The sequence below is a fragment of the Phocoena phocoena genome, chromosome 14, assembly GCF_963924675.1.
Source record: "Phocoena phocoena chromosome 14, mPhoPho1.1, whole genome shotgun sequence".
Lineage (NCBI taxonomy): Eukaryota > Metazoa > Chordata > Mammalia > Artiodactyla > Phocoenidae > Phocoena > Phocoena phocoena.
In genome coordinates this window covers 69,590,596-69,613,225 of record NC_089232.1, presented here as the reverse complement: position 1 = coordinate 69,613,225, position 22,630 = coordinate 69,590,596, and the positions used below count along the sequence as shown (strand labels likewise).

Below are 22,630 nucleotides of genomic sequence, written 5' to 3'. Positions count from 1 at the left end.
TATTCACTAGATAGTAAAGTTAAATAGTGTCGATTTTTGTCAAAAAGATAACGGCCTGCAGCTCAATTCCTAACACTAATTCATAGCACTGTGTCAGGTCTAAAATATGGAACTAAAATTTTTGCAAACCACAAAAATACAAAGGATCCAATACACATAGATATGGTTTGATAGGTGAAGCATAAGAAGTAAAAATAAGAAGATGCACTTTTCAAGTGCTTACTGCTAGCAAGGTCACACTAGCAATGAATGAAGATTTTACCACTGCTGCCCACCACCCCAAAATAAAACTGCTAGAAACACTTAGTTCTTGATGCAGGAAGCAAATGCTTTTTATTTTTAGGCCTTACCTGCTCATTTAAAATTGTGAAATGGTTTAGTTCAACTTTAATACCAGGATATTCATCACAAAAAGTTAAATACAAGTTATTTATTTAACAAGTATTGTGAACTTACAGGGTGCAAAGCATAAAAATAAATAAGATACAATTTCTGTCCTTAAGGAATTTACAATCTTTTGAGCGAGAAAGCAAGCTACATAAATAGTATAAAAGAGTGAGCAACAGGGAAGAAAAGGGTAAGCAAGAGTGTGGGATGGAGAGTCTGCAGTTCCAAATGGAATCCAGGAGTTCCCTCCCATCCCCACAGGGTTGAGATCGGTGATAAAGAGGCTCAGTGGGGTCTTTAGAATCAGCTGAGAAGGCCAGAGGGAAAGGCTGTTCTAAATTTCCATTCTGCTGGGGCAGTATTGGCAACCGGCGGCATCAGCCCAAGGTAGGAGATGGCTCCAGAAAGCAGCTTCCTTGCTCCTACTGCCCCAGGAAAAAGAGGGGAAAAGGGAGGTGCGATCAACACCTGGAGTACGTGCAACATTGAAGGATTTTTGTGGCAGGTTAGATTGTAATCTTTACAAATTATTCCCTCAAACTAACCATGATGTTTTGCCATTAGTCTTGGGAACACGGAGTACAACTTTGCAAAATACCTTTGGATAATTGAATAATAAGCACAAGCATTTAACAAGATCAATTATAATTTTTTTGGTATTAAAAATATCTAAACTTTATTTTATTTAGCATCTTTATTGGAGTATAATTGCTTTACAACGGTGTGTTAGTTTCTGCTTTATAACAAAGAGAATCAGCTGTACGTATACATACATCCCCATATCTCCTCCCTCTTGCGTCTCCCTCCCTCCCACCCTCCCTATCCCACCCCTCTAGGAGGTCACAAAGCACCGAGCTGATCTCCCTGTGCCATGCAGCTGCTTCCCACTAGCTATCTATTTTACGTTTGGTAGTGTATATATGTCCATGCCACTCTTTCGCTTCAGATTACAATTTTTTAATATGAAACTATACTCAATGTATGACAATCAAGGACAGCTATATATTGAGACTAAAACCTGTGATAATTAACAATAGAGTCACCGGTACTAAAATTATCACGAGCAGAAGGTGTTGCAAACAAATAGTGAGTAACAGAATTCACGTAATTGCCTGCTGTAGACGCGGAACTGCACGAGGCAGGAGACCGTGATTAGCTCTGTAAGTTCATCAACAGCGCTGCCAGCCACTCCTAAGTGGCATCACGAACGTGAAGCGCCCTGTGGTGGTCTTGGGACAGAGCGGAGGTGAAGGGAGGGCTGATCTGATCTGTGTGTGTGCTGCAGCGCTCGTTCCTCCAGGCGTCAGTTCCCTAAGAGCATTAGCAAAGAGCAGGGGCAAATGTTTCCAACAAGAGGAAATAAAATCGGCGAATACAATTCAACTGCGTGCCCAAGCGGAAAACTGTAAATTAAAACAGTCAGGTGACGGATTATAATTATTATATGTATATATATATATTTGTCTATAAAATCAGCTCAGATGTAAGGTCTTTCAGGCCCCGTCGGGTGGCCACTTAGCTCAGTTGGTGCTAATAAGTTCCTTCAGGTCACAAAGAAAGACGTGGCCTAATTACTTTTGTTCAGAGTTTTGTAAACTGTGTTCAGCTAGGTGAAATATTGGTGGTGGTTTCACAAGACCAACCAAAAAAGTGAAGCCAGTGATATTTTTTTCTTTCAAGATGTGTTATGTAGGAAAAATAGAGTCCATTTTCATGATTATTATTATGTAATAATCTGCCTTTTGAATGAAATTCACACGAGAATTCATATGGTAGGGCTCTCACATTTATAACTCATGTGCTCCTGCTGTGTTATAAGTATAAATAAGTATAAAAACTGTTCTATGGCCAAGTAAGTTTGGGAAATTCTGTTTCAGTGACAGGGGCTCATTGCAAAGCTCTGGGAAGAAGGAGGTCACCGGACATGGTCAGAGCAGACACCCGGGCACTCAGGGTCATGGGGCTCCTGGGCGCCTCCGTCCCAGCAAAGCCTGGTACTCATTCATTGTCATTCCAAATCCAGAGCAGCTCTGGAGACCCTCCTTCCCTGTGAGTGTTCACCCTTTCTCAGATTGTCGCCATCCAACAAGGAGCTTTTCTATTGAGCTTCTGTGCCAAGCCACGTTGACGAATGGCCTCCCCGGTGTCCAGGGCTGGTCACACTTGAAGTAGTGGGCTGGTTTCGTTTGGAGCACGGCGGCATAAATCATCGTGACTTTGTAGGAAGAATTGCTGAGAGTCCCTTTCCCCACTCGGCACTCACAGTCATCCCTAGAAGGGACCAGGGCCCGGAGCAGTGGCTCAGGCTGGGACCACCCCAGATAATTGCACTTGAGCTGAGGCTATGCCTTCAGAACCTTCCATAGGCTCTTTGGGATAATATGCAAGTCAGGAATTTCTAAATTAAACTTTAATCCTGCTCAGGAGGAGTGCGGTGCGGCTCCCGACAGCTCCCCACCCAAGGGCTGGGCCTGCCCTGCGCAGTGCTGAGAGCTGACGGGGGGCGGGGAAGCGGGTACTTGCACACGGCCAGTGGGGTGTGAACTGTAAATGGCTTTGTGGAGAGACTTTGAACTTCACTTCTGAGAACCTACCTTAAGGAAATAAACAAAATACCCCCAAAGTTTTAAATGTAATTCTTCCCACCATTATTTTATAATATTGAAGATTATCAAAACAATGTAATGTATTTATACATTTGTTAATGTATATACTGTAGGGAAATGGTAAAACATTATGGTATATGGTAAACATAAATATTTCCTATAGGGTAAATTATAATATAAAAATATGCACCATTAAAATTATATTAATAAAACTTGATTGGCATGGAAAATTCTTAAGTTGTAATAGTAAAGGAGAAAAGTGGGATATAAAATTGTAGGTATAGTTGGATCTCAATTATGTAAGGAACACTGGAAAGGAACAGGCCAATATGTCAACAGAAGTTGCCTTTGGGAGGTGGAATTATGGGTAGTTTTTCTTCCTCCTTCTCCTATGTCTCCTTCTTTATCCTTTACTGTACTTTCTGTGTTTTCTACAATGAGCAAATATTACTTTCACAATGAGGAAAAGTTTTTGCAAAGAAAAGCATATAACTAGAAAAAAGTAAATAAAAATTTGACTGAAAGTGGAGAAATTGAGAGGTACTATTAGTTATCATCCTGGTGACCAAGATGGTTCTTCACTGACCACCTGTTAAAGAAGAGATAGAACAGGCCTTCTGTTCTGAAGGAGATGTTCAATTCTCGTCCCATAATGGAAAATTTAAAATCTCGGGGGTAGCTAAACAGATCCTGAGGTGACTAATTCCCTCAGTTACAGTGTGGGGATCACCGACTCCACAGGGAAGGTGGGAATGACTAACCCTCTGACGATGGGTGATCGCCTTTGTTCTCCTGTTTATCACCTCCTGGCCAGTTCTGCTCCTTGAGGATGACCCAGGGCAGTCTGGAAGCTCTTCCTTCCTCTGTTGACTCCTTGGCAAGGGTCTGTAGTCGAGTGGAGGGAGATGGGAAGGAGGCTTGAAAGAGTGTGGTATGTGGCATGTCACATGGCTTCCTTATCCAGATCTGATTGTACGTAATTGCATCCTCCATTGCTGCACCTCCATTCGAGAAAGGCAGGAGCGAGCCAGTATTTGCCCTGTTCCAGCCTTGCCCCTCCCTAATCCTTTTCACCAGCTGCAGAAGGATCTTTCTACCCTGCGTGGACCAGTAATTCCACTCTTCCCCCTAACGTCTTAGTGGCCCTCCTTTGCCTTCAAGGATAAAGCGTTAGACTCCTAGCTCCGTCAGGCCCTGCTGCTCTGTCAGCCTCATCTCTATCATTCCCTCCCTGCTTCATACCTCACGTCCTAAACTGCTCGTGGTTTCCCCAAAGCGCCTGGCTTTCCCTTGCCTCTCTAGACCTCTCTCCCCTCCACCTGAGTAACTCCTACTCATTCTCCAGGCCTCAGACATGCGAATGCCATCTTTTCAGGGACGCCTGCCCTGCCCTCAGGGCCCGGGAGAGCCCTCCTCTCGTTGGTCCCATACCTGTGCTTACCCTGATCTTGCTTCTTGTCACCAGTGCTTGTTCATCTGTCCCTCTCCTAGACAGGGAAGGACTGGGCCTTTTTCACCTGTGTTTTCCCAGCAGCACCTCGAAAAGCATCAGACATACAATAGGCACTCGATAAATATTTGCTGAATGAATGAACACAACTAATGATGATCCCAATAGTAAGGATGGTTGCCTGTATCCTCCTTTAAAATGAACACGGTTTGCTAAACACTGACATTGACAACCGGAAGGTCAGAGTGGGGACCTTGCAGGTTTTTTGTGGCCATGTTAACTCTTATGGTTTTTCTAGTGGGGCTGCTTGTTCTCTGAAGGGTCTGGAGCAGAGCATGAGAGGTAGCTGTACTTGAACTGTGGTCTAACTCTGATCTCTCTTAGACTTTAAGTACGTAGGCTTTAGCTTGCACTTGAATGATTTGTATTTTTTCTAGTTGACCTTTAGTTTGCCTCTAATGATACATTTTCTAAGAATTCAGGTGTTGACTTGTCCTAAGGTTCCTCTGATACGACTCCAGAACAAACAACCAGGGACCCTCATGCATGATAAATTGTACCAGGGCCAATTAGGATTATTTTTTTAAACTTTAACTTTAGATTCTTGAGCAACAGCTTCAGCAAATGAAAGCAACTTATCAGCTAAATCAAGAGAAGTTAGAGTACAGCTTCCAGGTGCTGAAGAAGAGAGATGAAGAAAACACAGTGATTAAATCCCAGCAAAAGAGGAAGATCAACTGGTAAGCTAGTGTGCAGAGCGTCTTTGTTCTGGGCCTTTCTGTGCTGAAAAGAGGGATGGGTATGTACTCTTTTGTAGGAGTAGAAACTGTTAAAAATATAACCAATTCTTATTAAAATATTTTTTTTTGGGGGGAGGAAACATTCAACTGGTTCTACCCTCCCCACACCCCGAAAAGAGTTTACAGCAAAAAGTCTGTCTCCCATCCCTCCTTTATCTGGGTCCTCTGTCCCACCTCTGTGACCATTATTCATTTCTTTTGTTTTGTCCAGAATTTCCTCATGCACGTACAAGCAAACACAAATAGACAGTCTCATCCCCTTCTGCTTTTACACAAACGATAGCATTCTATACACACTGTTCTATGTCTTGAAGATGTTTCCATACCAGTTCGTAGAGAAGGTTCACATTATTTCTTAAGCTGCCTCGTATTCCACTGTATAGACATGCTAGGATTTACTTGCCCAGTCCCACACTGATGCACATTTCGATGGCTTCTAATCTCTTGCTGTTGCAAATAATGCCAACATGAGTACTTATGTCAATGTGTCCTTCTCATGTGCGCCCGGCTATCTGGGTAATGCTCAACTTGTAATTACAGAAGCAGTACATGTGCATTATAGAAAATTAGAAAATACCACAAATGAAAGTGAGATAAAAACATAAAAATAGGGCTGCCCTGGTGGCGCAGTGATTGAGAGTCCGCCTGCCGATGCAGGGGACACGGGTTCGTGCCCCGGCCCGGGAGGATCCCACATGCCGCGGAGCGGCTGGGCCCGTGAGCCATGGCCGCTGAGCCTGCGCGTCCGGAGCCTGTGCTCCGCAACGGGAGAGGCCACAACAGTGAGAGGCCCGCGTACCACAAAAAAAGAAAAAAAAACAAAACAAAAAACATAAAAATGCCATATTCCTCCTACCAGAGATTAAGTGTATCTCTCTTTTTTTTTTTTTTTTCTTTTTTTTTTGCGCAGTACGCGGGCATCTCACTGTTGTGGCCTCTCCCGTTGCGGAGCACAGGCTCTGGACGCGCAGGCTCAGCGGCCATGGCTCACGGGCCCAGCCGCTCCGTGGCATGTGGGATCTTCCCGGGCCGGGGCACGAAACCGTGTCCTCTTTTCGGCAGGCGGACTCTCAACCACTGCGCCACCAGGGAAGCCCTAAGTGTATCTCTTTCTCTCCCTCTCTCTAGGTATACAGATAGATATAGATATGACATCATACTGCAACTATTGTTTTGCAATCTGCCTTTTTTTAAAGTCAGTAACCTCTGCCTTTCCATTTCAGTAAATTTCATTTCATCTAAATATCTGGATCACATTCATGTTTCCCTAGTTGTCCAAACATATCCTTTAGAGTAGGTTTATCCAAATTAGCACCTCATCTAGGTCCAGGCATTGCATCAGGCTGTTAAACTAAGTTCCTTAAGTCTCTCTGATCTATGAGACCCCCGGATCCCTCCACCTGCCAACCTCCTTTTTACATGATACTTATATACTTATCGTATCCTCTTCTCTTGATGTATGTGTGTGGGGGGGGGGGTGGAGCCAGTTATTTGCTCAAAAGTCTGAGCCAGTTATCTTACAGAATGTCTCATTTTCTGGATATGAAAATAGGGATGATCAGTGTGTTTTAGAGACCTTCTTATTATTTCAGAATAATGCCTAAGAGGGAAATTTCTATTTCTGTTTTTTTTTTTTGGCTGCATTGGGTCTTCGTTGCTGCACGCAGGCTTTCTCTAGTTGCGGCGAGCGGGGGCTACTCTTCATTGTGGTGCGCGGGCTTCTCATCGTAGTGGCTCCTCTTGCTGCGGAGCACGGGCTCTAGGCACACGGGCTTCAGTAGTTGCAGCATATGGGCTCAGTAGTGTGGCACGTGAGCCCTAGAGAGCACAGGCTGCAGTAATTGTGGCTCGTGGGCTCTAAAGTGCTGGCTTAGTAGTCATGGTGCACGGGCTTACTTGTCCCACAGCATGTGGGATCTTCCCGGACCAGGATCAAACCCGTGTCCCCTGAACTGGCAGGCGGGTTCTTAACCATCGTGTCACCAGGGAAGTCCCTAGAATTTTTAAACTGGAACTATGTCAGTCCTCAAACCTTCCTGTGCCTGTGTAAGTGAGGCATTGACATAAGATGTCTGTTCAGGAACGCAAAGTCTGGAGTCTGGTCTTGGGTCTAGAAGCCATGCCTGTGTATTTCATCTGACAAGTTTCTATATACAGAGCTATTAGCAGGGAGCTGGGCATCGGTGGCCCGACTGTGTTCATGGTGCTCTGGGCAGGTCATAGCTCTGTCTCCTGGTGCTGGAACCTTTGACCACTCCCCTCTCCTGCAAGCCAGGTTCCCCTGGCACCCTGTGTGGAACTCTTCTGTAGCACTCTTCACACAGTTCTGTAATTAACGTTTGTCTTTGTCTCTGGCTGGACTGATAGTGTTTTGTACTCAGACATATCCTTGTATTCATCTTGGTATTCAAACATATCCTTGGCACAAAAGAGACCTTTCCTGTTTGATGAATGAGTGAGTGAATGAATGAGTTATAGGACTCGTTAACAGTATCAGCTCTTTCGGGATGGGGGACTCATATATCATGGGCTTGTGATGCAGTTTTACTTCTTTCCTTTCTGTTTTCCTCGTTTCAGAAGTTGAGGTAGGTTGTTTAAATCTGTGAGTCAGCACGAGGTGTGGACCCTGACAAGTGCTGTGCTGAGGAAGATTTAGTCACAGTGTTGAATAAGAGGCTGCCTCTTGGTGGGTTTGGGCTCATGGATTGTTTTAAATGCATTTCGTTCCAGATGATCCCATCTCCTCCTGTTGCTTGTGTTTCCTTGATCACAGCTGGAGCTGTGTTTGGGGAAATATCTGGGAGGGTTCCCCCACCACCCCAACCTTCCACAAGTCTGAGCCTAGATTTAGATAGCAGATAAGAGGAACATGCACTGTAGCTTCTGTTCAGCTGCAGGCTAACGGTTTTTTTCCTCTTCAACCCAGCCTTCATGATGCACTTAACAATCTGAGATCAAAATATAACAAGCAGGTAAAGCAGTTTCAGGAGGAGAACCAGTCCCTAACCTCAGACTACAAACGCCTTGTGATGCAATTCAAGGAGATGCAGAAAGCCATGAGGTATTTCAGGGACGTGGGTCCCAAGGCATGGGCCCTAGGATAGAGGTTGCAGGGGTAGAGCTGGTAGCGGTGGTGATTTCATCAGACTTTGATATCACCTGCTTCTTGGGAGCTGGACCAGGGCACCAGAGAATCCTTTGTGCTGTCTTTCCTGTCCCTTTACTTGCATGTCACCTGCCTTGTTCTCACAGGTGAGAATCAGGGGCTCAGGGATTGGGCCAGGCTCAGGATTTCCCACAGCTCTGCCTTGGTCCTTGCCCTGCTGCTAATTGGGGGTGGGGACGGGGGCTGGCCTGGCACTGGAATCAGCTGGCCCTGGTCAATAACTCTCCTTCACAGGCATTTCGCTCTCATTGATGACAAGCAGTTTCGGGAGATTTGGCTGATGAATGAAGAGGAGGCAAAAGATCTGATAAGCAGAGCCTTTGATGTAGACAGGGTCATCCATACCCATCACCTGGGGCTCCCCTGGACAGCACCTGACTTCTGGTTCCTGAAGAATGTGGGACCAATTTCTCAGCAGCAGCGGAAGTCGGCCACACAAATCTTAGAGGAAGTGCTGATGGAAGCAGGTGACTGGAACAGAGTCATAGCATCTTCGAGCCGGAGTGGAGGGGCCCTCTGAGAACATCGGGTCAACCCACTCCTTTTACAGATAAGGGAACTGAAAGCAGTTCCCTTATCTGGGGGATAAGGTTTCATAGCTTAAGAGGTCCAGAGAGCATGATTGGTTGACTTTTAAGTTTCCTCTAATTTATAGCTTTACCTTCTCCCCTGTATTATAAACTGGTAGTTAGATCTAGAAGCTTGATCAGATTCAAGTTCACTTTAGTTTTCCTATATACACTGTTGCCTGCCTCCATTGGGGTAAACTGATGCCAAGTTGTCTCCCTTTGTGATGTTAGCAACCATTGATAACCATTGTCTAAGATCCATTAACTGCATTAGGGATTGCAGCAAAATGGTGTTCTCAGTTCCATCATTCCGCCTTCATTTATTAGCTGGAACCCTTCTGAAAAGAGAATCTTGTCCCCGTCAGCTATTTGCTACCCTGAGATACAGTTTGCACAGGAAAAGCAGGAGAGTGTTTAGTTTTTTTTCTGTTTGCTAGCCTTCAGAATAAATAGACGGGGGCTCTAGCATCTTCTAAAGGTGACCAATGAGGTTTTATTTAAATTTTTCCTTATGAACACATGGGTTTAAATAAATGTGATGTTTCGGTTTACTACAGTTATCATCCTTACTAATGCTCTACTTATTCCATCTTTGGCCATGTCGGCTTCTGGGTCCTTTCGACACAACCCCAGCAGTCTTTGATAGCTTCATGGCTTTCCAGAATGACCAGATGTTCCAGGCTCACATGATGTTTTTCCTGCTTCAAGTCTGGAATCAGCTGTTCCTCCAAGAAGACTTTGTCCTTTTAAATAGGGAATGGCATTTTGAAACCATAGTCTGGGTGCTGGAGGGCTCACTGTTTTGATTGGTCATTGTTTCCAGGCCTTCTCAGTGGGTGAGCCGAGGGTATAGGATTACGTTTTAAAGATAAACATAAAATAAATCATGTATTTATGATACATGATTTATTTTATCTTTAAAACATAATCCTAATGCTTCCTAATCATCAGGATGCCAGAATTTTTTACTTAACCTTTCTCCTAACTTGAAAATCTTCATACTCAGTGCCTTCAAAATAATTACTCATATACGTTTTTACGGTACCACAAAATAGTCTCAGAATAAAAGAGCAACCCTGCCACTAACACATGATTACTAAAAAGAGTTTAAACTTTTTTTGCAGTTCTTTTTGTTCTTAGGATACAACCTGCTAGGGATGTACAGGCAGATACTGTCTTTTAAAATCACTTGGAATGCTTTCTATGTGGTTATGTCACCAACTGTATACACGCTTAGGTCTTTTTGTTTCATGTTAGTGTTGATTGTTAGTGATTTTGCTCTTTTACAATTGAATTTTCTTTTATAATTATGTAAAATATTTACGTTTCCAAAGTCAAATGTGCAAAAAAGTTATACTCAATAAAGTATAGCTTTTATCCTCTTTCATCCCTCTCCTATAGGTAACTATTTAATAATTTATGGTTTATCCTTCTGTTACTTTTTAAAATTATAAACAACTGTGTATGTCTTTATATAAACCAATTTTTAGGTAAATGAGAACATATGCTTTTCTCCACCTTGCTTTCTTCACGTACAATATATCCTGGAGATGAGCCTATAGTAGGAAGAAGAAATACTCTTCATTCCTTTTTTATCTGGTGCTCTATTGTGTGACTGGGCTATAATTATTCAAATAGTCCTCCGTTGGTGGTCATCTGGGATATCTCCAGTTTCCTTTGCGTTTTTGCTATTAGAATATTACTGTAATACACAGCTTTGTGCATTTGTGTTTTCATGTTTTTGCCTGTGAATTGTTGGGATCAAAGGGTAAATGCCTCTGTAATTTTTCTGGGTATTGCTCCATAGGGATGGTACCATTTTTGCATTCCACCAGCAATTGGCTCTTGTCCTTTTCAAAATCTTTTCATATATATTATCTTGTTTTACCTTTTGAGCAAGTAGTAAAACCTGGGCAGTACAATGATTTCTATTACTCTTTTCAGTTGAGGGATGTATAGCATAAAACACTTAAAATTTTCATTAAGGAAAATTTTGCTCTGCTACCCGCTGCCAGTTCGTGCTGACACTATTCTTCTGTGAGGCAGCTACTTTTCCTGCATTTTCATGGGCCGCTTCTAATCTTCTGCAGGTTTAGAAACCACACGGTGGATGTGTTAGAGTTCTCTCTCAAATAACAAACAGGTTCACGGTCTCCGTACCACTTCCTGGTCAAGGCTGGGTTTTGAGTATGGTGTTTCCAGGGTAGATGAAACTGGGAAGAGTGAGGCTTTCTAGGCTGGCCAAGGGTGGCAGAATTCTCCGGATAGTCTCTTATTTCGACCCCCAACCTCCCTTTTTGTTCTCCCCACGTGATAGACTTTTCTTCAGCTAAAGAAACTTGCTAGTGCCTTAAAGAGGCCTTTTAAGGCCTACGTTTCCTCAAGGAAAGCCGTTTGACTGTTCCTCAAAGGGAAGCAGCCCAAGGAGTCACCTTCTCTTTCTTTCTCTCTCTCTCCTCGCTATGGCCCCTCTGCAGAAGAGGAGGGGGCAGAGGAGGCCACCTCAGAACCAGGGTCGTACCTGGACCTGCCAAAGCAAGTGTCAGCGAAAACTACCAGGGAGATCCTGATGCTCCTGTGTGACGAGTCGGTGAGGCTGGGCTCCTGGCGGGTGGCTTGGCCGACTTCCTGCCCTTCTCGAGGGCTGCTTTCGATGACACTGGACGGGCCAGAGGTGGTCTGGAGGCAGGAGTGGACCGGCCCTCAGGGTGGTGCTGGGGGCGGCCCCTGGGCTTCGTGGGGTCGTGGAGAGGCTGTCGTGCTCCAGAGCTGACCTGGCTGGTCACCAGGACCTACCTTAGTGGTCAGCAAGCCTGGCCCAGGCCGGCCAACGGGCTCCTGCTAATTAAAAAAGAAATGCTAAACAACTGCTCCTCTGCGAGAGAAAGGGCACCCGTCTCGCCGCCGTGCATCCACCTGACAGTAGCGTGGCCACACCCGACGGTGGCCTTTCTCTGGGAGCTGAGCCTGCAATTACTCTGGGGGTGTTAGGCCTTGGATATCTTCACTGTATATTAGCAAAACTAATTGGTGTAAAGGCCTCGCTGGAGCTGGTCCAGCTAGAAGTCTTATTGTACCCAAACAGATTTGGTGTTTATGCAGATTTTCATTTCTGAGATGGGGAGCGGGTGGCACAAAGACTGGCAGCCTCCAGTCCACTTGGGACAGTTCTTGGGCACGAGGGGGGGGGCTCCTGCCACCGAGGGCAGCTCCAGCTGAAGGAGGCGGCCGGCGGGTGCCCCCCTCTGTCCGCAGGCTTGCTGCCGGTGGCCACCCCTCCAAGGAGCCCTCCCCCATGCGTTGTTCCCACTCCGAGCGGGCACCCAGTCTTCTCCCCCCCTCACCCCCGCACTTGACGTGCACCGTGTTCTGCTCTGGTGTCTCCAGCTCCCCCCAGCCCTCCTCTCCTCCAGCTCACTGCCTACCACTGTGTCCGATAGATGTCTGGGGAGTAGCGTTTGAGTGAAGTGACATGGGCGGGTGGGAACGGGACTGGATCACGTCTGGACCGCGGCGGGGAGGTCAGGTGTTCGCCCCATGGCTTGTGGGCGAAGTGCGGGGAACTCAGTCCATCGTGAGGACTGGCTTTGTCTCTGGGAAGGGCTCTTCGGCATCCCGGGAAGGCCTCCCTCCGAGGGCCCTGCTGCCCGATGTGTCAGCCCTGGGCTTCTGCTCTGGCTAGTTACCCAGAGGGGGGATGCGGGGCCTGGGACTCGTCCTGAACCCTGTCTCTGACGGGAGATGTCATCTTCCTTCTCCTCAGGGTTTCCTCATAGAGAGCAAGCTGCTGAGCCTTCTCCTGCCCCTGGACAAGAACGAGTGTTACCTGCTGAAGTTGGACGCCATCTTCTCAGTGAGTCCCCCCAGGGCTGAGTGGGTGAGGGTCCTGGGGTAGAGACAGCCCCCTGGGGTTTCCAGCATTGCCTCAGCCCAGGAGTAGATGCGGGGCTCCCGGGGCTTCCCCGGCTCCCTGTCGCATCCTTCCCTTCCCCTGTTTTCCATGTACGAATTGGCCTCAGAGTCGCATCGATGTCTCCCATCCCGCCCCTTCCTCTGCCAGTTCCTCTCTCATGGCCCAGCTCTCAGCTGTAGGCTCTCCCCTCCGCCCCTAAACTGAGATGTGGGTTCAGCGCCGTTAGCGTTCTCGTGCCCACCAGGCCTATATGGAGCCGTTCCTGACCTGAGCGTCGTTCCTCTGTTCTGATGTGCGTGTCCAGATTCACTGAGCTTTCCGGGCTTAAATGGCCTGTACTCTGGGCCATGGCAGGCGCTGGGGCTGCTGAGGGGAGCGAGCCCCTTGCTCTCGGGAGCTGAGGGCCTGTTGACTCCCGGAGCCATGTGGAGAGGGACGCTTCTTGATGTGTGGTATTTGAGCAGTCATTCTATTTTTCCCTCAGGCCCTTGGAATCGAAAATGAGGATGACTTGTATAAACTGGTAAACTTCTTCCTCAAATACCAAGCTCATCATTCACCTCCCAGCCAGGTAAAGTGACATGTAATAAAAAAGAGAGCATTTAAAATTCTCCTGGAAGCCCCCAGAGAGCATTGCTGCCTTTGAATAATACTTCTGGAGAAATAGTGAGGGTTTTGTGTCAAGGATAGCTAACCCAGCATTTCCCTTGTTATTATTACTTTTTGTCTTTGTAAAGGGAAGTCTGGCTGGCGATGAGATGCTGTTCTTATACTAAGGCCCAAGGAGTCTTTTCCAGGGCCTTCCCTCAAAGCCAGGCCTCAGCCACATGAGACCTGGGCTCCCCAAGTTCTGAATATTTTGATCCGTAGCACTTCCCCGCAAAGCAGGGCCCATTTTTAATACCTATCTTGATCGTAATTCACTATTTTGAGGAAGTCATCATGTTAAAAATATTATAAAATTTTAATATAAAAATTAAAACTTGAATTAAAAAATGTTTTTAGTATTGTTAGCCCCAGGGTGAGTATCCTGTTATGCTTCCGAAAAGAGTTGGCCGAGTGGACAAAACACAGACGCTAAACAAAAAAAAGGACATATTTGACTGCATTAAAAAAATTCTGTAGAGCAAAAATCGCTATAAGCAAAGTTAAGATACAGATGACAGGAGGGGGGAAATATTTTTAATTCATATCACAGTTAAGGGCTAATTTCCTTACTATATAAAGAACTCTCATAAACCGATAAGAAAAAGACCCACACGGTCCGGGAGGATCCCACGTGCCGCGGGAGCGGCTGGGCCCGTGAGCCATGAGCCGCTGGGCCTGCGCGTCCGGAGCCTGTGCTCCGCGGCAGGAGGGGCCACAGCAGTGAGAGGCCCACATACGGCAAAAAAAAAAGAAAAAAGAAAAAAAAAGATAAAGACCCACAAGTCAATGGAACAGACAAGGGATATGAACAAACACCTCCCAGAAGAGGCAATAAGGTAACTTTTAGGGACTAGGGCCGTGGCAGCCATCGCTCTTTGCAGTTTGGTGTCGGAGTGAGTAGGGCCGGCGCCAAGCCAGGAATTGTGTTCTCTCCAATTGCAGACCCTATAAGATTTGGCTGTGTCCTTCATATTTGACTGGATTTACAGTGGTTTCAGCAGTGTGCTACAGTTTTTAGGATTATATAAGAAAACCGGTAAATTGGTATTTCTTGGATTGGATAACGTGGGAAAAACAACATTGCTACACATGCTAAAAGATGACGGACTTGGGCAACATGTCCCAATGTTACATCCCACTTCAGAAGAACTAACCATTGCTGGCATGACCTTTACAGCTTTTGATCTGGGTGGACATGTTCGAGCTCGAAGAGTGTGGAAGAACTACCTTCCTGCTATCAACGGCATTGTATTTCTGGTAGATTGTGTAGACCACGAAAGGCTGTTAGAATCAAAAGAAGAACTTGATTCACTAATGACAGATGAAACTGTTGGTCATGTGCCTATACTGATTCTTGGGAATAAGACTGACAGGCCTGAAGCCATCAGTGAAGAGAGGTCGTGAGAGATGTTTGGTTTATACGGTCAGGCGACAGGAAAGGGCAGTGTGTCTCTGAAAGAAGTGAATGCCCAGCCCTTAGAAGCTTTCGTGTGCAGTGTGCTCAAAAGACGAGGCTATGGAGAAAGCTTGCGCTGGATGACGCGGCACCTTGATCAACACCAGCCCGCATCGGTTCAGGGTCTCACCATTCAGGCCTGCTCAGAGATTTGATCACTCAACACGTATAACGTGAATTCGATAGACTTTTGTTGGTTAGAAAACAGATGTTTTTTAGATTATTAATATTTTATCAACCTAATTTGAGTTAGAATTGAAAGCTGATTCTAGTAAGCTTGAATATCACAATGTCAGCTTTCTAATTCCATAAAAAGAATCAGCTTCTACAGTTTATAATCTGACATTACCCCCAGCACCATTTTTAAAGAGCAACTTTCCAGACTACATTTGAAGCACTTTTTAACAATATGAAACTACCAATGTAAACCATATTTAAAAGTTCACCATGTTACATCTTTTATGTACTTTTGTGGAACTAGTTTAAAAATTTTAGATTATGTGTCCATCTATCTTAAGTGAACAGTTAATAATTAGCTTATTGATGATTGCATGATGCCTTACAGTTTTCATTATTTTTTCTTATGCAAACGTCATACAATAAAGCAAACCCTAATATTTGGCATCCTTCTTGGGCAAATGTTTCATTTTAATGTGCCTCATCTGGCTAGTATGCTCTGAAATTTTGCATGTTTACTATTATCTATATGAGGGGGTTACTGGGAAAGGAGATTGCTTCAGAATATTTAGAATAATGCCTAAGTTCCTAGAGGCTTTTGCATTTTCCAGGAGACAAGCTGTGTTTGGTGGCACCTTATACCACATTTATCTCTGAATCATGTGTATTTTTATCTGTAACACTACCATTACCGGTGCTGATGGGGTCCATGTCCTAGTCCCTGTGGGATCGGCCTTCTGCAGAAAAACACAGCTTCTGGTACAACCCTAGGTTAATTTTTGGTTTGAAAGGCCCATTCCCCTTGTCTGATTCTGAAGTGCTCTGTCTTACTGGCGCCCGGTTTGGTGTTCTGTGCCTCTTCACCAAAAGTAGTGACAGGCAGCAGTCTCCCCACATTTAGAGGTACTCCCCAGTCTCTTTATACTTAATGGTACTCTCCAGGGCAAACGACATGTAGGGTCTTGTGCGCGGTTTCATCGTGGAGACCTGTATCTGAGGAAAAAGAGCCTATTCTGCTTCATTTGTCACTGAGATGTTTGGGGATTTTGCTCCTATCCTCCAGCTCTTTTGCATTTTTGGCATATTGTATTTCTTGGTGGAAAGAAAATGAATCCATATGTTTAATTTGATTTTTTTAAGTTATTCTCAGTTAGCTCTCATTTTATAGCACAAAAGGCTTTTGTTTTCAGATACAGTGCTCGCCACGTGGTAGTGTCTGCAAGCCTCATTGATAGACTTTCTAATAAGATTTTAGTTAGCTTTTTTAAAGCATTTTAATTTCCTAAGAAATTGAGTTCTTTTTTTCCATATGTCGGACAGTCCCATAATTAGCTGAAAGACAAGTGCCAAATGTTTATTTTTAAAGACTGTCAAGCTTAAGATTTCCTCTCTTTGTCATAAACCAAGGTTTTATAGTATATTTAACCAATTCCATCGAGAATAGATTGCTCCAATTCCATCAAGAGTGATTTTAATATCAGAATCAGTGTTTTCTCTAGCTATTGTCCAAATCACAGTTACTGTAGTCCCTTCTCTCATCAATAATGTAATATATGAAGCAAATAAGGATTGAAGGACATGCCTGGAAGGAATTACCAGTTAGCTAAACCAACAAGGTCATTTCACCGTGACATTTGGTTTGAGGAATTCACCTATTCTATTTCACTTTCAGCTTCCTTCTAAACGAAAATACAAAAGCTTTCTCCCTGCCTAGAAACATCAGTAGCACCACGGGAAAAGTAGCAAATGATATTTCAGCCTCTTGGTTTTTTCTGCCAGCTATGTCTAACGTACTCATTTTTAATGTCTTGACTAAACAGAATTAAGCCTTATTAAAAGTAACTGCTTCTTGTCGTTGGTATCTTTTCAGTATTTACAGGGACATGCCTTTCTTCAAGTATTTCCTGGTATCTATTGTGATCATTGAGAAGTTAATTATTTGTGTTATAAATTGGTATAAAGGAAAAAGCTTACTGGTTTCTCTAGAGGGGATTTGCTTTCTGGTACAAAATATCTTGTTCCAGAACTCTCATTCTAGGTCTGTCACTGGCATCAAAGGAACAAAGTCACCTTGTGAACCACAGCTAAACTGGATATTTTCCCAATGATGTAAGAGTCTTATGGCCTGAACCTCTGGAAACGAAGCTGTACTTTCCTGCCAGCTTGAGGGAGATGGGCCTCAGAGTTCCCCAGCCATTGGGCTTACCATCTAGCTCTGAGATCTCCTCAGAGCGTATACACTGAGTCACTGCTTCCTTCAGAAGAAGCAAGTTAAGAGAATGCCGAGAAGCAGTAAAAGCACATGGGGAAAACATATACTCTGTATGTGCCTGTGCAAGCGTGCACATTTGCGGAGTAGTTTCTGGGTAAATGGTAGATTGAGGACACAGGTTAACTTTGTTCCTCCCACTGTAAAGTGTGAAAATGTAATTAACACTATTGTATACAAGCTAAGATTGGATTCCATATAAATCAGGAAGTGTTCAAAAGATGTTTTAAAATCTTAAGTCCAAAACTCTAAAAATAGAGGGCCTCAGCTGGCTTTTATATTTTTAAAGAAGAGATTCTTAACCTCACACCTGTTTCAATGACTGCTGTTAATTATAGTTTTGTGTAACTGTTTCAATTGATGGATTCCAGTTTATCTTGGTGAATTTTTAGATCGAAGATCATATTTTTTTAAAATTGGGGCACAGATATTTCCTACAGCGTAGGAAAAAATATTCTTCGCCATTGGCTTAGTTGACCCAGTATCCTTGAGTGCCAAAGAAGTATGAATTCAGATATTGCCTGCATAGATCTAAATTTTCGTTTTGTGTGCCTGTGTACATATACACATTTACTGTGGTTTACAATGTATACACAGAACGTTGTTTCTTTTCTTTAGTTTTCAACTGGCTCACACTTCTGTGTAGTGCTTTCCAGCACACAAGTTACTTATAAATCATTAAAATAGAGTAATAGCTGTGATAATAGTGTTTCTTGTCTTCTGCAAAATGATTTGATTAACCCAACATTTTCACAAGTTCCAACGTTAAAAACAGAATACCTCTAGTTGACATGATTTGAGAGTTTCAGGAGACAGGTTTACATTTTCTGAAACTCTACTTGGTATGTGGCTCAACGTGGCATTTCAGTCTTATTTAGTCACTTACATGACTGAAGTTTGCAAGGCTTCTATTGCCAAATGAATTTTGACCAGAGTACATTGAAAATAGCTAATATAAAAGGAAGTCTCTCAGAAAATCTAGTGTTGATTTTATTTAGAGTATATTGTTTGGATTTTTTTTTTTTTCTGGCCGTGCCATGCGAGATCTTAGTTCCCCGACCAGGAATCACCATGTCCCCTGCATTGGAATCGTGGAGACTGCCAGGGAAGTCCCTGTTTGGATCTTTTTAAACATATGTAAAAGTTGGTGAAGCTTCAAAAAGTCTCCAAGAGAGCATGAGAAAAATAGAGATTAGCAAATACAAATTTCTGGATGCAAAATTAATAGGGAATTAAAGGTTTTCTATAAACCTTTAAATTTTTTTTTTTTTTTGATAATAGTTAAGAGTTCAGAAAACAGTATATCTTCAATTAAGGGCTAAGTTCCCAAAGCTCCATATTGATGTTTCTGGTCATTTCCATCATTGTCCTTTTGAAATGCAAATTAGTGCTTTTTAACAAAAAAAAAAAGAAAGAATGAAAGAAAAAGAGAAAAAAGAAAAGAAAGAGAACAAGCTCTTAAAAATATAGGACTGTGCCTCTATGTAAAGTGACTGGGATTTTGTTAAAACCATGTTTCTACTCTTGAACCCTGTAACCATTCCCCCTCACGTACCCCCAGCCCACACCTGGATAAAAATATCCCTGAGTATAAAGGGAATCTACAGAGTCTACGGAAGATGCAGTTTTGAACTAGCTAATTTTTGTCCTCATAATTTAGAATATTAAATAGCTAATATATTTAATACCTCTGATTGATTGTTCTGGGCTTTAACCACACTTTCAAACAGAACCCAAAGTAATCACAGTAAAGTAAGCAAATTTATTCAAAGTAAACTTTGTTTCAGGAGCGCCCCCACCCCAAATAGATTTTAGGACAGAAATGGGAAAGGCTTTTGAGTTATTTCATGCAGAATTATTATCTGTGGAAAAGCCGCACTGGAGTGGATGAATTCTTCTTCAGGGTGTATTATAAATGAAGCGGGGGAATTAGATTTAATTTTAGTTTTAAATATTCGGGGGAAAAGGGAGATGACAGTTCTACAGTTTTTGACATACAAGTTGTCCTTGAAATTGTTTTCATTATCAAGTATAAAGATTCACGTCAGAACGGCCAACTTCACATGGGTTTCTGGATTCCCTGGTGCTGCTCCTAACCTGGATTCATAATCAGTTGCCATATTGAGGCAAGAGCACTCAGGGTGAATATAGTCACATAACTTTAAAAGTGTCCCCCGATGCAGGGGACACGGGTTCGTGCCCCTGTCCGGGAAGATCCCACATGCCGCGGAGCGGCTGGGCCCGTGAGCCATGGCCGCTGAGCCTGCGCGTCCGGAGCCTGTGCTCCGCAACGGGAGAGGCCACAACAGTGAGAGGCCCGCGTACCGCAAAAAGTGATCAGTGTTTTCCGTGGTGAGGCCTTCAGTATTTGAGTGAATGCAGAGTATGTTGAAGTGGTAAGTCGGTGATAAGTTTTTCATCACTAACCTTGTTTACACTTTTGTACACCACTGCTTGCACTAGTATCTTAGTGTGAATTTTAACAATTGTTTTACAGTGTATACAGATTGTTAAGCATTAATTTATATACAGATGTTTCTGTTTACTTTTATGTATTTTACAAAGAACAGGTGTAATGGTTGGTTAAGTGTTCTTGAATTGTGTTTGTGTGTTATTTTGATTATGTTCTATTGTCTTTTCACCCCCTATGAATTTGAGTGTCAGGAATAGAAAAATAAAATGATTACCTGGTCTTTGAAGAAAAAAACACTTTTTTTTTTTTTTTTTTTTAAATGAATTTATTTATTTTTGGCTGCATTGGGTCTTCATTGTTGCATGTGGGCTTCTCATTGTGGTGGCCTCTCGTTGCAGAGCACAGGCTCTAGGCACGCGGGCTTCAGTAGCTGTGGCACACGGGCTCAGTAGTTGTGGCTCGCGGGCTCTAGAGCGCAGGCTCAGTAGTTGCGGTGCACGGGCTTAGTTGCTCCGCGGCATGTGGGATCTTCCCGGACCGGGGCTCGAACCCATGTCCCCTGCCTTGGCAGGCAGATTCTTAACCACTGCGCCACCAGGGAAGCCCAAAAAACACTTTTAAACATATGAAAATATAATCAGTCTTTGTTGTATTAAGGGAAATGCAAATTAAAAGGGCTCAAATTCCATTTTCATCTGTCAGGTTGGCAAACATCTGCAAGTTTGATAACACGTAGTGATGGCTGAGATTTGGGAAACAGTCATGCTCATAATTTGCTGGTGTGAGTGTAAATTGTCGCAGCCTCTGTGGAGGACAGCTCGGCAGGATTGATTACGAAACCGTGTAGTACACTTCACCCTGTGATTCCTCTTCTAGGATTTTAGTCTATTGATATACTCGGTACAGTTGAAACGATGCGTTTATCATAGCTTATTCATCGCAGCACTGTTTGAAATGACAAAAGATTGGAAATGACCTAAATTTTCATCATTAAGGAATTGATTAATATATGGTGCAGCTACACTTATGTATTTATGTGAAAAGCTCTCTAAGGTTTATTGGTATGTGAAACTCTACTATGTATGTCGTAGAGTATCATTCATGTAAAAATGGAAGAAAAAGTGAAAGTGTGTGTGTGCTTATATGTATATATATATGTCTTTGGAAGGATACATAAGAAACTGATAACATTGGTTGGCCCATGGGAAGTAAAATGAATGAACTGCAAGGCAGGAGTAGGAGGACTTTTTAAAAGTAAAAAGTTAAAATTTAATTTGTATTATGAGTCACGAGGATATTTATATCACATAAGCTTTATGAATATCAATAAAATGAACACCTGTGAACTGGTTAGAAATAGAACATTATCACTCTTGTGGTTTTTTTTTTTTTAATTCAATTCTGCTGTACCACACGGCATGCGGGATCTTAGTTCCTGACCAGGGATCGAACCAGGGCCCCCGCAGTGAAAGCATTGAGTCCTAACCACTGGACCGCCAGGGAATTCTCACAATTATCACAGTTTTGAAGCTCCTTAACTTCTGTAACTTTCTGTAAACTTTTCTCCGTTTTTCCTCTTTGTGTCCTCATACACTCGTGCTTGCATACCTCCAGCCATGGTTACCCTTGCGCCTTTGTCCAGATCAACCCCTGGCATCTGTGTCTCCCCTACAGGAGCGAACAAGCCTCGTATCACCATTGGAGAAGCTGGACCTCCAGGGAGAGAAGGAGGGAAGCCTTGTGGACCGGGAACCACAGGAGAAGCAGCCCCCGCCTTCTCCCAGGCTCATCCATCCAAACGATGTTCTCAAGATTCTGGAGGCCTTTGTCACGGGTCTGAGGAAACCCAGGTGGGCTGTGTTGCTGGAGGGCTTGCCTGAGAACTGGGGAAGCTGGATGGGATGGGGGCCCAACAGATGCCAGGGATGGGAGAAGAGGCTGCTGAGCCAGAACTTGGGGGGAGTGAGTAGAAGGATGTCTGGAAGGAGGATGAGAGGAATCCACGGACATTACAATGAAAGAAATGGGTGTAGAAGCGATTTGCATGTTTTCATTCATCATTCATTCAACGAACAACTGTTGGGATCTGCTGTGTGTGAAGGCCCCGTGGGGAGAACACTTTGTGATCAGAACAATGGTCAAAGCATATGGAGGTGTCATGTTGCTCAGGGGAAGTGGTCACCTCCATCTGGCATATCAGAGAGGGCTTTAGGAGGAAATGGGACCAGAACTGGGTTTTCCTCGGTGGACGAAGTGGGGGGCAAAGGGCATTTTAGGATGTCACAGCACCGGGAAAGGCCTGGTTCAAGAATCACGACAAAGAGGTATGGCTGGAGTGTCAAGGATCTGAGGAGTGGGACCGGCTTGGGTAGAGGAGCCAGGCCGGATCTTGAGAGCCTTACCCAAATTGCCCAAGGTCTTGGTCTTTACCCTGTAGTGGACTGGAGCCGGAAAAGGATCTTAAGTCATGGGGGAGCCCTGAGTAGACTTGCATTTGAGAAAGATCACGTTGGCGGCAGGGAGGGGGCTGCTGCTGGATGCAAGGACAGTGGTAGGAAGGTTTGTCCAGGTGGGAGGGAACAGCCTGGATGAAGCCTATCCTAGAGGGGATGGAGAGGAGATAAATTTTGAGAGCTGCTTTGCTACATTTGTGGAAGAAATAGGCAGAGTAATACACTATAAAGCCAGTGAAGTAAACTGATTGAGGGAAAGCTGGTGGATGAAACGCCAGTGATGCTTTCACAAAGGTGACAATGGCACCAGGAATCAGGAACGT

The 22,630-nt window shown here is 44.0% G+C and overlaps 1 protein-coding gene across 1 annotated transcript in view; it reads left to right on the top strand.

The window, feature by feature from the left end:
• The window catches only part of DRC1 (dynein regulatory complex subunit 1), a 48,163-nt gene that overhangs the window by 23,553 nt on the left and 1,980 nt on the right, over nucleotides 1-22,630 (top strand). The window contains exons 8-14 of the mRNA XM_065890848.1: nucleotides 5,044-5,183; nucleotides 8,170-8,304; nucleotides 8,644-8,876; nucleotides 11,456-11,568; nucleotides 12,742-12,831; nucleotides 13,376-13,462; nucleotides 21,529-21,704. Coding sequence (XP_065746920.1) covers nucleotides 5,044-5,183; nucleotides 8,170-8,304; nucleotides 8,644-8,876; nucleotides 11,456-11,568; nucleotides 12,742-12,831; nucleotides 13,376-13,462; nucleotides 21,529-21,704 — 974 coding nt within the window. The remainder of the gene's footprint in view (nucleotides 1-5,043; nucleotides 5,184-8,169; nucleotides 8,305-8,643; nucleotides 8,877-11,455; nucleotides 11,569-12,741; nucleotides 12,832-13,375; nucleotides 13,463-21,528; nucleotides 21,705-22,630) is intronic.